Source organism: Doryrhamphus excisus, chromosome 15 (assembly GCF_030265055.1).
Source record: "Doryrhamphus excisus isolate RoL2022-K1 chromosome 15, RoL_Dexc_1.0, whole genome shotgun sequence".
Lineage (NCBI taxonomy): Eukaryota > Metazoa > Chordata > Actinopteri > Syngnathiformes > Syngnathidae > Doryrhamphus > Doryrhamphus excisus.
In genome coordinates, this window is record NC_080480.1 from 2,820,937 (window position 1) to 2,838,206 (window position 17,270).

At 38.8% G+C, this 17,270-nt stretch overlaps 1 protein-coding gene across 2 annotated transcripts in view; it reads right to left on the reverse strand.

Moving 5' to 3' along the window:
• The window catches only part of LOC131102802 (protein kinase C beta type), a 96,352-nt gene that overhangs the window by 63,761 nt on the left and 15,321 nt on the right, over nucleotides 1-17,270 (reverse strand). For both annotated transcript variants that reach the window (XM_058048359.1, XM_058048358.1), the window contains exon 3: nucleotides 2,782-2,864. In XM_058048359.1, coding sequence (XP_057904342.1) covers nucleotides 2,782-2,864 — 83 coding nt within the window. The remainder of the gene's footprint in view (nucleotides 1-2,781; nucleotides 2,865-17,270) is intronic.

Here is a 17,270-nt window from a genome sequence, read left to right on the forward strand (position 1 = left end):
ATAGACAAACAACCATTCACACTCACATTCATACCTATGGACAATTTGGAGTCGCTAATTAACCTAGCATGTTTTTGGAATGTGGGAGGAAACCGGAGTACCCGGAGAAAACCCACGCATGCACGGGGGGAACATGCAAACTCCACACAGAGATGAATCAGGGTGGGGAAAGACAAAATAAGAAGCCAAAAAGTTACCACTTCCACACAAAATAGGAGGAGAACTCATTCATGAATGAATGAACAGCGTTTCTATATGCGAACTATGAAAATACTCCAATGATAAATACAAGGAAATTCACTCGGGTCTGGAACCAACCAACCAACCAACCGCGATAAAGGTTTGATTCCTGTCGTCCCAAATGAAGCCTGACCACCAGCAGGGAAAATATTGCTATGTTCAATGTCATTCAATGTCAAAAAACCAATAAGAAGACTTAAAGCAGCAAGTATTTAACGGAGCTGAGGTCCAGTTATCTCGACCTTGGTGGTCGTTGCAGTCCTGCGCGGTGGCTTGCGTGATGGATGCAGTTTGCATCACCTCTATTAACCCCCTCGTCTTCTACAGCAGTTCATCACCATAAAGAACCTTCTTCGGGATGAAATTTGACAAAGAGCTTTGCGATGGCTTGTCGCTCTACGCCGCTAACATCGACTGTGGTGGTGGCGGCCATCTTGGCTCGTTTCGTTACAAAATGACGCTAATAAACCAAACCGACTGATGAAAGCGTCTCATTGTTTCAACTTGTCCGAGTCTTTGCAGGTGTGCGTGGGCGCCATGGCTTCATCAAGCTGCACAAAATCTGTCAGTCCGGGAAATACAAGAAAGCGTCATATTCCCCACGACTCCATGTGTCCTTAACAGCACCGCCGCTAACACATAAACGTGGTTCTTCTGTTGCGTAATGCTACATTTAAAGGCGCAGGAACTCGGGTCATAAGGCCACAAACTCATTAAGAAAATGACACAGCGGGGGGGGGGGGGGGGGGGTGCTGAGGCCCCGTAATTAAGAGCACCCCCCCACCCCCCCTGGGGTGGAGTGGCATTTAAATAGAGGAGGAAGCGAGGGAATGGAGGAGTGGGTGACAGTAGGGGAGTATAATTCCGAGAGTGCCTGGCGTACGTAGAATACAAAGACGACGTATGAATAAACAGATGATTGACACTTCTATTGCAGGTGAAACACGTATGACGACAGCAAAGGCAAGGAGACGAGCACTTCCTCGAGTGAAGGCGTCCTCAAGAAGCGGCAGAGTCAAAACACGTAGCGTATAAAATCTAAACAAGTCCTCATAACATCCATATAGTAATATAACAATACAAGACGTTAGCGTTGCCAACAACATTGCTAGCAACAAGGTTTAAATTACCTCACAACAGCAATATACTAAAATTTTATAATATTAAAATTAAATAATATAATAACATAATATAATAATATAAAATAATAATATAATAATAATATACAATAATATAACAATAACATAATATAATATAGTAACATAATAATGCCAACAACATTGCTAGCAACAAGGTTTAAATTACCTCACAACAGCAACATACTAAAATTTAATAATATTAAAATTTAATAATATATAATAACAATGATATAATATAATAATAACATATAATATAATATTAAAATAAAATAAAATAAAATAATGCCAACAACATTGCTAGCAACAAAATTACCTCACAACAGCAACATACAATTTTTTTTTCAATATTAAAATTAAATAATATAATATAATAATATAATATAGTAATAATAAAATAAAATATAATATAATATAACATAATTTAATATAACATAATATAACATAATATAATATAATAATGCCAACAACATTGCTAGCAACAAGGTTTAAATGACCTCACAACAGCAACATACTAAAATTTTATAATATTAAAATGTAATAATATATAATAACAATAATATAATAACAATATAATATAATATAATATTAAAATAAAATATAATATAATATTAAAATAAAATAAAATAAAGCCAACAACATTGCTAGCAACAAAATTACCTCACAACAGCAACATACTATTTTTTTTCAATATTAAAATTAAATAATATAATATAATAATAATATAATATAGTAATAATAAAATAAAATATAATTATATAATATAACATAATTTAATATAACATAATATATTATAACATAATATAATATAATAATGCCAACAACATTGCTAGCAACAAGGTTTAAATTACCTCACTACAGCAACATACTAAAATTTTATAATATTAAAATTTAATAATAGAATATAATAATATAATAATATAATATAATATATATAAAATATAATATTAAAATTAAAACCCACAATAAGCTAAAACTCAACTCTGAAACCCTGACACTGTCACTTCCTGTACACTATAATGGGTAATAAGATGACACGATGAAAGGAAGGGGAAGGAAGCTCGAAGACAGCTAGGATAGGCTCCAGCACCCCCGCGACCCTCGTGAGGAAAAGCGGTAGAAAATGAATGAATGAATGAATATATTATTCCTCTGCTTCCTCTTATTATTATTATTATTATTACGCTAACTCCTCCCACATTTAAAGTGGTAGGAATACTAAATTAAATGAAGGAACCTACATCAAAACTTGACTAGTGAGCTGATGAAGGGGTCTGTGTCACTACAGTGTGCATTTAGCACCATCATCACCAGTCATCATGTAGCATTTCCACATCCCCGGGTGTCAACTCTCACGCATGCTAATTTGTACTCTCTGGTACATGAAAGTATGCGTAGTACTCACATCCGAAGCCGGTCCTTTGTCAGCTCCTGGGCAGGAGAAAGTGACAAACTCATGGCAGCGTTTGTGCACCACAAAACAGCACACTGTGGAGGGAAAGGAGGAAGAACGTTAGTCAAATAAATAAGTATAAGACATTTTCAATGGCCACCCTGGAGATCAGTCACAAACAGCATTCCGTGTTTCTAAGGAACCTCGGTTTGCGTACGCTCTGGTTAGCATGTTTTTTTGTTTAATGCAAAAAAAACTTGTCATGTTATTAATACATCGTGTGTACTTTATGTATTTTTTTTTTTAATCACAAACCATATTTGCTAGCAGCATATTAGCTTGGTAACGTCGCCGGTCTGCGACATCATCAGCAGTTGAACGTAGCTTCTTGCTAACTAACACAAATATTGACACAAAAAACTTTTTAAAATAGTTTTACATGCATAAAACATTTCTAAATGTATATCAAATTAACATTTTTTTACGAAGGCCATGGCAGCAAAATCAACACCAACACCACCTTCTTGTTTTGCCATGAGTTTTTTTTTTTTTTTTTTAATTTAATAGTATTTCTCACTTTCTTTATCAAGATGCTGACAGTTGCAACTTCCTTTGACTCCATTTTGTGTTATTTTGCAGCCGCGATCAAAAGAAAAGACTTATGAAGAAATAACTCATGGCAAAACAAGAAGGTGGTGTCGATGTTGATGTTAATGTCCATGCGACATTGTGTCTATTTCACATCTTTAAAGGAAGGTAAAAGTAACCTTAAATGTACTTATATGTATTTATATGCATTTTAAATTGTTCTGCATGCAAAATTAGAATTTTTTTTAGTGTAAACATTTTTGGCTTTCTGGAACGGATGAATTGTATTTACATTATTTCTTATGGGAGAAATTGATTGAATGGTTAGGGTACGTTTCAGGGAAGGATTAATGCAGTTACAATATGTAATGGTAATGGTTTAATTTCATTTGAACATGCATCAGATTACAATTGAGTGCCATCCCATAATCAGTTCACAGTTCCACATGTCCAAAAAGGAGTAGGAAGAAGCAAAGCTTATTAAATCCTACCCCTCCATCTGGTACTTTTACAATCACTAACTGTTACATTTGTTCACTTCCTGTTTTCCTAATATAATTTAAATTTATTTTAATTAATTTTTTTAACTTAATTTTAATTGTTTTTATTTATTTTTTGTTCACTTCCTGCTTTCCTAATATAAATTTAATTTATTTTAATTCTATTTAATTAATACATTTCTTTTTACTGTTTTATTTTAATTTATTTAAATTTTATTGAATTGTAAAATCCTACCCCTCCATCTGGTACTTTTACAATCAGTAACTGTTACATTTGTTCACTTCCTGCTTTCCATAATACAGTTTAAGGTTGTTTTTTTTTTTTAATAATGCACCTCGTACCAAAGTACAAGGTGACCATCCAATGACATAATGGGTACCATAGTAACTGTCAATATAGTGATATATATAGCACATCATATGTGACTTATTTTACACTGAAACAAAAGAAAGAGAAATGCAAAGTATGTTATATAGGGGCGCTCGACAATGGCCGTGTTATTTTTGGGTCTGAAAGCTGTGAAATGTGCGATGTACCTTACAGTGGTAAATGTACAGAGGGTTCTGTCTTATTAACGCCCACACACACACACACACACACACACTCTTATTGTCAGACCTGCACCAGTGAGCCTTTGTCAGCCACTCTGGATAAGTGCTCCTTACACACGGCGGCAACGAAAGGGGGAAAAAAAAGTCACTTCCTTTTATGCTGCAAAATTTCATATTTGGTATTAGTATTAGTAAAAATCTCCATGAGCAATTACTCCAAAATATATTACATATAAAATAATAATTCTTCAAAATGTGTGCCGATGTTGACAACAGTCGGCGGTGCGGAAAGAGGTGAAAGCCTGGATGCACACTCAGCCAGCGTCAGCCATCCCACCCTGATCAATGTCAGTCCTACCGACAGGCATGACGAGTGGAGTTGACTAAAAATAAACCTGACAATCACACGTGCACCCAAACGGTCCTAATGACTGCACCTGAAATAAACTGTCCAAGGTGCTATCCCTAACCCCGCATTAAAAAATAATATCATTATATGTGGTAAAATATGCAGACAAAAATAACAACAGTGTATTCAGTAATGCATTCCGCATTACTGAATAGATCGAGAACTCGGTGAAGCTAAGTGTTACTTTAACAAAGCGGACGCCTATTCAGCGTTGTTGTTCCTATATGTGCTATATTCTCAAGCGTCGAGATTAAATGCCTGTTCTTGGTATTGAATTTGAAATAAATTAATCCAAGAAGCTAAGATTAATCAATTATTTGACAGTGTTTTTGCTATTTGATTTTTTAATGTTTTTATTTCCATAGTCATGCATGAAAGTAGATCGATTTTTAGGCATAACGGGATATTCTCACATATCAGCTAATATGGTGCGGACCATTCCACTAACTGTTTATGTTTGCTACACTGCCCCCCCCCGACTATAAGTCGCTCCGGAGTATAAGTCGCACAAAGCCAAAAATAATAAATATAATAATTAAAAAAATAAGAATAAATAATATAAATAAAAAGAAGAATAAATAATAATAATAAAAAATATAAAAATAATATAAATAATATAAACAATAATAAATAATATTAATACATTATAATAAATAAATAATAAATAATAAAATAATTAGGTAGAAAAAAAAACATACATAAGTTGCATTTTCTGGGTAATTTATTTCACAAACTACTTGACATTACGTCCTCTTGGAAAGCAAGTTTTAACAATAAAAAAATAATTTAGAACATGCTAATAGGTGTAAGATATGCTAACACAATGCTTATTCAGCTACACAAAAAATAAACAAACAGAAAAGGTGTCCAGTGTTTATGTAACATAAATATTTTTTTCCATTTATAAGTCGCTCTGGAGTATAAGTCGCAGGAACGGCCAACCTATGAAAAAAAAGTGTGACTTATAGTCCGGAAAATACAGTACTCGATTAATTGAAACAATTTCAGCACTAAAATAAAAATAAAAATAAAAATAAAAATAAAAATAAAAATAAAAATAAAAATAAAAATAAAAATAAAAATAAAAATAAAAATAAAAATAAAAATAAAAATAAAAATAAAAATAAAAATAAAAATAAAAATAAAAATAAAAATAAAAATAAATGAATACTTAAACTCCGGAGCGACTTGGAAAATATGCTCACTGTGTATCCCAGTTGTTCCATAATAAGACAAAGACTTTCCATTATCGTAATTCCAAAGCACACACACTAATTAGAAGGATGACAATTAATACAAAGTCTTTTTCCTTCATCTCGCGCACGCACATACGCGGTCATGTGCACACCTCAATGGTACTTGACTCCCACGCAATATCCTCCTCTTTGGTCACACCGCCCCCTGACTGATATGATACAACACACGTACAGCCCACCCACTCATCCCAGTCATACCACAGATTGAATACACAAAGCGAGGGTGGAGGGTGGAGGGTGGAGGGAGGCATGGAGGTAGAGATGGAAATGTGTGCACATATTGCTTCAAGGCAACTGCTCTTTTGGAGTATAGCTGCTGCCAAATCCTTTACCAAAACACAAACAGATTGTTTTTGCAAAAATAGACGCGCAAATAGACGCGCGCACCATGCAATCAAATGACCCTTGGGCCAAAACAAACAACATCGCTTGATGTAAATATGCCATAACAGAAATATGATATGTGCTGTTATTGCTTCATCAAAAAACGCCGCAATCGATTTGACGCAGCAAAGGTGAGGCGGTACTGTAGTAGTGCAATGAAAGATGTGTACAATGTACTTCAAATATGCATGAAACTCAATGACTAAAATGGTAATGGTTGAATTTCATTTGAACATGCATCAGATTACAATTGAGTGCCATCCCATAATCAGTTCCCAGTTCCACATGTCCAAAAGGAGTAGGAAGAAGCAAAGCTTATTAAATCCTACCCCTCCATCTGGTACTTTTACAATCAGTAACTGTTACATTTGTTCACTTCCTGCTTTCCTAATATAATTTTAATTTATTTTAATTTTATTTAATTTAAATAAATAAATGATAATTAATGTGGAATATTTTATGTAATTATTAATGGCAATGGTTTAATTTCATTTGAACATGCATCAGATTACAATTGAGTGCCATCCCATAATCAGTTCACAGTTCCACATGTCCAAAAGGAGTAGGAAGAAGCAAAGCTTATTAAATCCTACCCCTCCATCCGGTACTTTTATAATGAGTAACTGTTACATTTGTTCACTTCCTGCTTTCCTAAAATAATTTTCATTTATTTTGGATTAATTTTAATTTTATTTAATTTTTTTTTAACTTCATTTTAATTTCATTAAATTTATTGATTATTTTTACTTCATTTTAATTTTATATTTTTTTAACTTAATTTTAATTTCATTAAATTTATTGATTATTTTTACTTCATTTTAATTTCAATTAATTTTTTAATTATTTTTACTTAATTTTAATTTTATATAATTTTATTTTTTTTTAACTTAATTTTATAAATGTTTATTTATTTATTATTTTTTTAATTAAATTTATTTAATAATTTATTTTATTTATGTATTTATTTATTAAAATTTTAGTACGTACCAAAGTACAAGGTGATATGACCATACAATAACATAATCATAAATCATAAATGACATAAATGCAAATGCAAACATAAATGCAAACATGGCTTCCGAACTTCCGGGTGCCGGAAACATCTGACTCAGTAACATGTAACATTTGTTACATTCAAGCTAATTTCGAGGTTAGCATGGTTTCTCTGTCTTTTTGTAGGAATGGAATATTTTCCAATTGTTTTTTTTTTTTTTTGGGATAAGTACCGCAACTGCATCTTATTTTTACTTCCTGTAGGTGAAGTGACCATGTGGCCCAATACTTTTGTCGATGTGGTGTACCCGCAGCTAGCGCCATCATTGTGGATTGTTTCTCAACCAGCAGGGAAGGCTTCTTGCTTGCTTCTTTTTTCACTTTTAATTGCAGAAAGTGACGCTAGGCGTGACCTATCTTCTTTGTTGTTGTTTGTTGTTGTCGTCTCGTCCCCTCTTCCGGACCCCCAAACAGACAAACATTGTTTTCTTGTTCCTATTCTATCGTCTCCTCACTAGTCCCCGCCTCCCTCGTATATTCTCTTTATGTAATGTTGGCACAACACCAACGTTGCACAGCTTTTTCCACTAATGAGCTGCCAGTGTGTGTGTGTGTGTGTGTGTGTGTGTGTGTGTGTGATGTCCCAGATTTAGATGCTGCCAGATACGGCGGGTGATGTCAATGCAGCACACACTTGCGACCTTTCTGAATCTGCAGCTTCGCTTCGCCAAACAAAACAACCACAGTCGGATTGTCAGTCCAGTGTTACCTCGACATACACTTATTAAGAAGATGTAGCAAGAGGGATCAGTGTCGCTACATTTAGCAAAGCATTGAAAGTGACTCGGTGGAATGGGGTCCATTAAAGCCATAAAACTAGGAAACGTTTAACAATAAATATTACTGTATTGAATAGATTTACAATCTATCTTGGGCTGCACGGCGGTCGAGTGGAGACCCGAGTTCAATTCCACCCTCGGCCATCTCTGTGTGGAATTTGCACGTTCTCCCCGTGCATGCGTGGGTTTTCTCGGTAATGTAAAGGTGTCGGTAATGTTACTATATTTGGTCATAGGAGTGTAAATGTGACTATAGGGATGCTATTTCATGTCTAGAGGGCTCTAATGTTAAAAAGTCTATTTGGAAGGTCATAAACGTTAACGTGCAGGCCTCACAGCTAGGAGACCCGAGTTCAATTCCACCCTCGGCCATCTCTGTGTGGAGTTTGCATGCGTGGGTTTTCTCCGGGTACTCCGGTTTCCTTCCCACATTCCAAAAACATGCTAGGTTAATTAGCAACTCCAAATTGTCCATAGGTATGAATGTGAGTGTGAATGGTTGTTTGTCTATATGTGCCCTGTGATTGGCTGGCCACCAGTCCAGGGTGTACCCTTCCTCTCGGCCGAAGAAGACAGCTGGGATAGGCTCCAGCACCCCCACGACCCTTGTGAGGATAAGCGGTAGAAAATGAATGAATTAATGAGTTCTCCTCCTATTTTGTGTGGAAGTGGTAACTTTTTGGCTTCTTATTTTGTCTTTCCCCACCCTCGGTCATCTCTGTGTGGAGTTTGCATGTTCTCCTTGTGCATGTGTGGGTTTTCTCCGGGTACTCCGGTTTCCTTCCCACATTCCAAAAACATGCTAGGTTAATTAGCGACTCCAAATTGTCCATAGGTATGAATGTGAGTGTGAATGGTTGTTTGTCTATATGTGCCCTGTGATTGGCTGGCCACCAGTCCAGAGTGTACCCCGCCTCTCGCCCAAAGAAGACAGCTGGGATAGGCTCCAGCACCCCCCGCGACCCTTGTGAGGATAAGCAGTAGAAAATGAATGAATGAATGAGTTCTCCTCCTATTTTGTGTGGAAGTGGTAACTTTTTAGCTTCTTATTTTGTCTTTCCCCACCCTCGGTCATGTCTGTGTGGAGTTTGCATGTTCTCCCCGTGCATGCGTGGGTTTTCTCCGGGTACTCCGGTTTCCTTCCCACATTCCAAAAACATGCTAGGTTAATTAGCGACTCCAAATTGTCCATAGGTATGAAGAATGTGAGTGTGAATGGTTGTTTGTCTATATGTGCCCTGTGATTGGCTGGCCACCAGTCCAGGGTGTACCCCGCTTCTCACCCGAAGAAGACAGCTGGGATAGGCTCCAGCACCCCCAACGTGAGGATAAGTGGTAGAAAATGAATGAATTAATGATTTTTAGTGTATATATTTGTGTTTTAGCCCAAAACAAAGATACTGACATAAATATCGGAGGCAATATTTGGCTTCATGCACGCCCTAAACTACTTCCTGTAACCAACTTCCTGAACTTCTGGCTGGCTGGCAGCCGGACTTGGGAGCTTCTCCATGACTACAGCCTCGGCAGAGCTGGCAGCCTGTTGTAAGAACGCGAGCAAAGAGGCGAGACAGACTGCTCTTCTTATTTCATGCTCTTCTGACTGTCTCGCTGAAGTCGAGGAGGGGGGGAGAAGAAGAAGAAGAAAAAAAAAAAATACGAGGAGGTGGGAAGATGCTGATCCAAGAGGACGAGGATCAGGGTGCTAAATAGGTGGTGGAAAGAAGTCAATAGTCCAAAACAAAAGCCGGCGTTCACCCTGGGTCGGTGTAAGGACTTACATAAGGGGGTTGAACATCCTACGCCAATAGTATAAATACCCACAATGCTGCTTGTGAAGACGGGGGGGAGGGGTCAGAGTGAGTCAGTTCGACCCCCTATCGCTCGAATCCATCGCTCCTTCCTCGAAACGCTCGAACACTTTAAAAGCCTCGTCACGGGGAAAATCACAAAGGATTCCGCTTGGCACCGACAACCGCGACCTCGGTTACGGAACGCAAAAATAAGAGTAAACAAAAGCGAAACCGAAAGCACAATTTCAAAAGCGAGAACTGTCACACTTTGACAAAGGCGTTTTTTCGATTGTGTTCGCGTTCGCCATCTGCTCTTTAAGCGGACTTACTGTGTGTGTTTTTTTTTTTTTTTTTTAAATCTGTGAAATTTCCCACAGCACGAAATCGGTTCATTTCTCCGCCTTCTGCAAGTGTTGCTGAGTCATGATGCGTTTACTGTCATCTCGGAAGCGTCTAATTGATGGAGAAACGCATTTCAACTTGGCTTTGTTGACGCAACTTTGACCGAACTTCCGTTGCTCGTATTTCCTGACTGTTAAGGAATCAGACGCTTCCAAGCTGTGAGGCCTTTTATTGGAGCCGAGTGCAAGACAGGAAAGAATGTTGGCACAAGACGGCTCGACGTGGTCCAGCCAACACCTCCACCCTCATCCTCATCCTCCCTCTCATTCACTTCCTCCTCCGTCTTCCTTTCTTATTCTGTAACTTCCATTGACTCTTTCTACTCTTGTCGTCTGGGATGATTTACCTACACAATTCCTACAACGGGAATAAATCCATCCCAAGTGCACATTCATTATTCCATCCATGGAAAAACACTGAAGGAATACATTAACACACACTGTGCTAGCACACTCGTTTATCATATCATCACAATGTCTGTGAATGCATCTTCCTAATGCCTTATATATGCTGGAGCCTATCCCAGCTGTCTGGAGTGGCCAGCCAATCACAGGGCACATATAGACAAACAACCATTCACACTCACATTCATACCTATGGACAATTTGGAGTCGCTAATTAACCTAGCATGTTTTTGGAATGTGGGAGGAAACCGGAGTACCCGGAGAAAACCCACGCATGCACGGGGAGAACATGCAAACTCCACACAGAGATGGCCGAGGGTGGAATCGAACTCCTAGCTCCTAGCTGTGAGGTCTGCGCGCTAACCACTCATCCATTGTGCAGCCGCCTTATATTTTATTTTTTTTATTAAATTTTTGTGCTTAAAATGTTTCATTTAGGCAAAAAAAACTTTAATTTTGCTGAAAAATGTCAATTTTCAAGCATAAATTACAGTATAAGATATAAATATAATATAAGATATAATATAAAAAAATACAAATATAAGGCATTCAGAAGATTAGTGAGTATTTTACACGGGTTACTAGGGGTCTGTAAGACACACAAGCACCAGACTTATTTGCCGGGAGAACAGGCTTGTATTGCAGGTTGGAATGATCTCACAACAAGTATGGTCGAAAAGAAAAGGAAAAAGAAAAGGAAAAGGAAAAATAAAAATAAAATAAAATAAAATAAAAATGGGAGTGTGAATGGTTGTTTGTCTATATGTGCCCTGTGATTGGCTGGCCACCAGTCCAGGGTGTACCCCGCCTCTTGCCCTAAGACAGCTGGGATAGGCTCCAGCACCCCCGCGACCCTCATGAGGACAAGCAGTAGAAAATAAAATAAAATAAAATAAAATAAATGGTTGTTTGTCTATATGTACCCTGTGATTGGCTGGCCACCAATCCAGGGTGTACCCCGCCTCTCGCCCTAAGACAGCAGGGATAGGCTCCAGCACCCCCGCGACCCTCATGAGGACAAGCAGTAGAAAATGAATGAATGAAAATAAAATAAAATAGAATAAAATAGAATAAAATAAAATAAAATAAAATAAAATAAAATAAAATAAAATAAAATAAAATAAAATAAAATAAAATAAAATAAAATAAAATAAAATAAAATAAAATAAAATAAAATAAAATAAAATAAAATACTTCCTGTCCACTCCTCACTCGGGTCAAACTATTCCATGAATAAATTAGGAATCATATTTTGCTGACATTCATCTATCACGGTTGGGTCTGGAATCAACCAACCGTGATAAACGAGGGATTACTGTATTGACCCCCCCCCCACACACACACACATTGCCTTATGCTAACTATTATATAACAATTACAGTGGAAGCATAGCTAAATTAGACACTTCTGTGTAACTGAATTGTATGTAAATGTTCTCACACACACACACACACACACACCTTGAGAGGAGGCCCCCCCATGAAGGCCTGTGCATCAGCACGGCTCTCCTCTCTCCTCTCCTCTCTCCTCGTGTTTGTGCGATTGTGGAGGGCTCTTAGTTTCCTCTTGCAGCAACACTACTCCCGCCTCCACAGTGTGACCTCAACAGGCGGCTACCGAACATGTCCAGCCTGGCCCGCATACACACACACACACACGTGCACACACACACACACACACACACCTCCTGTACTGTATATTAACTCTGGACCACTTGCCTGCCCTCCTCCCTCACACTTGGCCCTTAACTGCCACTTTGTCTTTTCTTTCTCTTGACTCCCCCGCTAAATTCAACCTGTTGTTTTGAGCCGCGAGTCCAAAAAAAAAAAAAAACGAACAAGCGACTTCCTCCAATATGTCTTTGTCATATTGTTTGTTTGTCATTTGCTAAAAGAGAAGCGACATAATCCCCTCTAATGCACTTTTATCTAATTTACCTAAGCCCTCATTAATCCCCACAGTGAAGTGGTATGGAGAGGAATGATGGATGGAGAGAGAGAGAGAGAGAGAGAGAGAGAGAGAGAGAAGGAGTGGGAGGACGAGAGTTTGGCGCTGATGAAACGGGTTCCGATCATGAACCAAATGGCGTTTGCTAAACTGCGAGCATGCGTTCAAAACTCAAAACAACCGAGTCAAAGTTTCAGCCAAGACCTTTCCGGCGTGATCGTATACTCTTTGTATATATACTTTGTACTTGTACTCTCTTATGTTGCAGTATTTCACCATATATGTGTAACAGAAGCAATGATTGGTGTTTCCCAGCATGCTTTGTTGCCATTAAATTCTTGTTACTTTTGGTCTGAATGGAACACCCCGAGTAAGAATGGTTGTGCAATCAGTAGTATATATAATACAGTAGTACACTGCTGTGAATAAGCTAAATAGCTAAGTCATCTCGGTGGTTTTCAATGGGCGACTTGTCACCTAAATAAGGAAGTGATACTGCAATTTGTTGAGGACTTCAATGTTACTTTCACTTTTGATTTAGCCTACCAGGTATGGTCTTTATGCTAGCACTGTTAATGTGCTAAATATTAAAATACCACACACCTAGTCAGCCGGTGTACTATTGTACTTTCTAGATTAAATTCAACATTTTAATTATAATAAATTAATTATAAATTATATTATAAATTATAATATATTAATTAATTATAAATTATAATTAATAATAAATTTAAAAATTCTGGTCTGGAATTTTGTGAACATATTTCTAAATAAATACAACTTATAGTCCAGTATGACTTATTTAGTTGTTGTTTTTTTTCCTTTTCCTGATGTATTTTTGACTCATGAAACTTTGACGGATGATTGATAATGGATGATTAATCGATTAATGTGATTAATCAGTTTGTTTCGTCTTGATTTGGTTCAAACCGATGACTCAATCCGTCGAACCAACAAGCTTCCGATTAATCAAGTAAGAACTGCTACCCTGCTTTGAAGTTAAGAGTATGGATTAATTAATGGATTAATTGATTATTAATCGATTATACAATTAATTAGCTGCTATTTTGGTAATCGCCAAATCTTTTTTCATTCCTTCATTCATTCATTTTCTACCGCTTATCCTCATGAGGGTTGGGAGGGTGGACAATTTGGAGTCGCTAATTAACCTAGCATGTTTTTGGAATGTTTTGAAACCCATGCATGCACGGGGAGAACATGCAAACTCCACACAGAGATGGCCGAGCGTGGAATTGAACTTGGGTCTCCAGCAAAAGAGTTGTGTAATGTCATAAATAATGAATTATAGGAGTGTATAAGTGACTATAGGGGTGCTACTTCATGTCTAGAGAGCTCTAATAATGTAAAAAAAAAACAAATTTAGAAGGTTTATTCATTCATTCATTTTCTATCCGCTTATCCTCACGAGGGTGGCGAGGGGTGCTGGAGCCTATCCCAGCTGTCTTTGGGCGAGAGGCAGGGTACACCCTGGACTGGTGGCCAGCCAATCACAGGGCACATATAGACAAACAACCATTCACACTCACATTCATACCTATGGACAATTTGGAGTCGCTAATTAACCTAGCATGTTTTTGGAATGTGGGAGGAAACCGGAGTACCCGGGGAAATCCCACGCATGCACGGGAGAACGTACAAACTCCACACAGAGATGACCGTGGGTGGGGAAAGACAAAATAAGAAGCCAAAAAGTTACCACTTCCACACAAAATAGGAGGAGAACTCATTTATTCATTCATTCATTTTCTACCGCTTATCCTCACGAGGGTTGCAGGGGGGTGCTGGAGCCTATCCCAGCTGTCTTCTTCGGGCGAGAAGCGGGGTACACCCTGGACTGGTGGCCAGCCAATCACAGGGCACATATAGACAAACAACCATTCACACTCACATTCATACCTATGGACAATTTGGAGTCGCTAATTAACCTAGCATGTTTTTGGAATGTGGGAGGAAACCCGGAGAAAACCGACGCATGCACGGGGAGATCGTGCAAACTCCACACAGAGATGGCCGAGGGTGGAATTGAACCCTAGTCTCCTAGCTGTGAGGTCTGCGCGCTAACCACTTGACCGCCGTGCCGCCCAGGAGACCAATTATCTTAAACAAGTTTGGGAAAACAGCGGTGGACATTTTGCCGTTTGGGTCATACTGATTCGGTCTGTCTGTGTCCTAACCGATGACTTGATTAATCGAAAAAAGAAGCTTCAGATTAATCGACTTAATCTGCAGCCCAACTCCGGAGCAACTGATGTCAAGCGAGAGTGTCTAGCTATGCCAGCTATGCTAACTTTGTCCTAATGCGGCTGTGAATGGGATTTCACAGGTCAAACTAAAGACTCCAAACGGAAAAAAAAAAACTCCGGCGAGTGAGCGCTCCTGTTTTTTTTTTTTTTTTTTGTGTGTCTACTGTATACTGTAAATGCGTGCCGCGGCTTGGCAAAGCAGCTCGTCTACAACAAATCGCTCAATGCTTGGCAACGGACCAATGTGCTGTCTGTGTCTGCATGTTGCCGCTGCACTCTCATAAATGGCACATCATATCGCTGCATGATGTTTGGGGGGGGGGGGGGGGGGGGGGGGTAGCGCTGGAAGTGACAGCCATTGATTCTTACATTCGGTGACATAGAAAAAAAGCAGCGTGCCAAAAACCAGAACGTCGGGTTTTTGAGTTTTCCCACCAAAGTCAGGTCATGACCCAAAAGTCCGCCTAATATATGAATATATTAAAAAAAAAAAAAAAAAAAGGCAGCGAAGGGAAAAAGTGACTACTCTCTGCCCCTTGTTGCTAGGTTACCATCCGTCTACGAAAGGGTTAAAAGCATCTCAGTAGCAACAGTGACATAGTTAGCTGGTCTCCTACAGATAGCACACACACACACACACACAAACAAACACACAAAACTTCTACACACTAATGGCACCGCATCTGAAGTATCACACGGAGAGACGCCTCGGGAACACGAATCCGAGAATTCCGAGAACCCACCAGCGAAAAATCAGGGAAAACACTATTACGCAATTCACGTTAAAAGAAACACACGCTTTATAGGAACCGACAGGATGTCTCGTTTCCTACCAGGAAATTAATTATTTTACCGAATCTCGTTTTAGCTCGTCCTCGGTGTGATGATTCACTAACTTATATAACGCAGCCATACTTTACGACCGGCCTTTTTAATGAAGTGCGATAAAGTGTGTTTGTATAGCGTGATACTCGCTTGACCCCGCACGGCTTGTCTAAGACATCACGGACGGCGATGACTTGTCGCCGTAGCAACCGGTCTACAATTGCCAACAAATGTCAGCAGCAAAGAACGAGTGAGGACAGTCAACTTGTGTCAAACCAGATTCGGGGTAAATAATCGACATAATTCTTATAAGACATCAACACTCCATTTATGTGCATTTTGTAAAGATACACAAACAGATAAAAAAAGACAACTCCAAAAATCTAGTACATTCATGACATGAACATATTCTTATAGTATTTTAGTCCTTGTAAGCATGACAGGTACTTCCTTCCTGTATGTATTGATTTTCACATAGCAACACAAAAACCGACGCCTACACCGAGAGTCAACTTTTCCACACTCGGAAAAATAAAAACACAGCAGCAACGGCGGTGGTGATGGTGGTGGTGATGGTGGCTCCAATATGGAGCTTTCCCCTTCCGTAGCGGCCTGAGGCGTGCTGTGGGCGAGTGTGCGTTGAAGCTAGTAGCTAACCGTTGTGATGTGTCGATATCGGCCAGTCATGTCATTAATCACCATGACGATATTAATGATAATAATGTTGCTGTGGCTTAGTTAATATTCATTCACTCATTTTCTACCGCTTATCCTCACAAGGGTGCTGGAGCCTATCCCAGCTGTCTTCTTTGGGCGAGAGGCGGGGTATATACCCTGGACTGGTGGCCAGCCAATCACAGGGCACATATAGACAAACAACCATTCACACTCACATTCATAGCTATGGACAATTTGGAGTCGCTAATTAACCTAGCATGTTTTTTGGAATGTGGGCGGAAACCCGGAGTACCTGGAGAAAACCCACGCATGCACGGGGAGATCGTGCAAACTCCACACAGAGATGACCGAGGGTGGGAAAAGACAAAATAAGAAGCCAAAAAGTTACCACTTCCACACAATAGGAGGAGAACTCATTCATTCATTTTCTACCGCTTGAGGGTCGCAAGGGGGATACTGGAGCCTATCCCAGCTGTCTTTGGGCAAGAGGCGGGGTATATACCCTGGACTGGTCGCCAGCCAATGACAGGGCACATATAGACAAACAACCATTCACACTCACATTCATACCTATGGACAATTTGGAGTCGCTAATTAACCTAGCATGTTTTTTGGAATGTGGGAGGAAACCCGGAGTACCCGGAGAAAACCCACGCATGCACGGGGA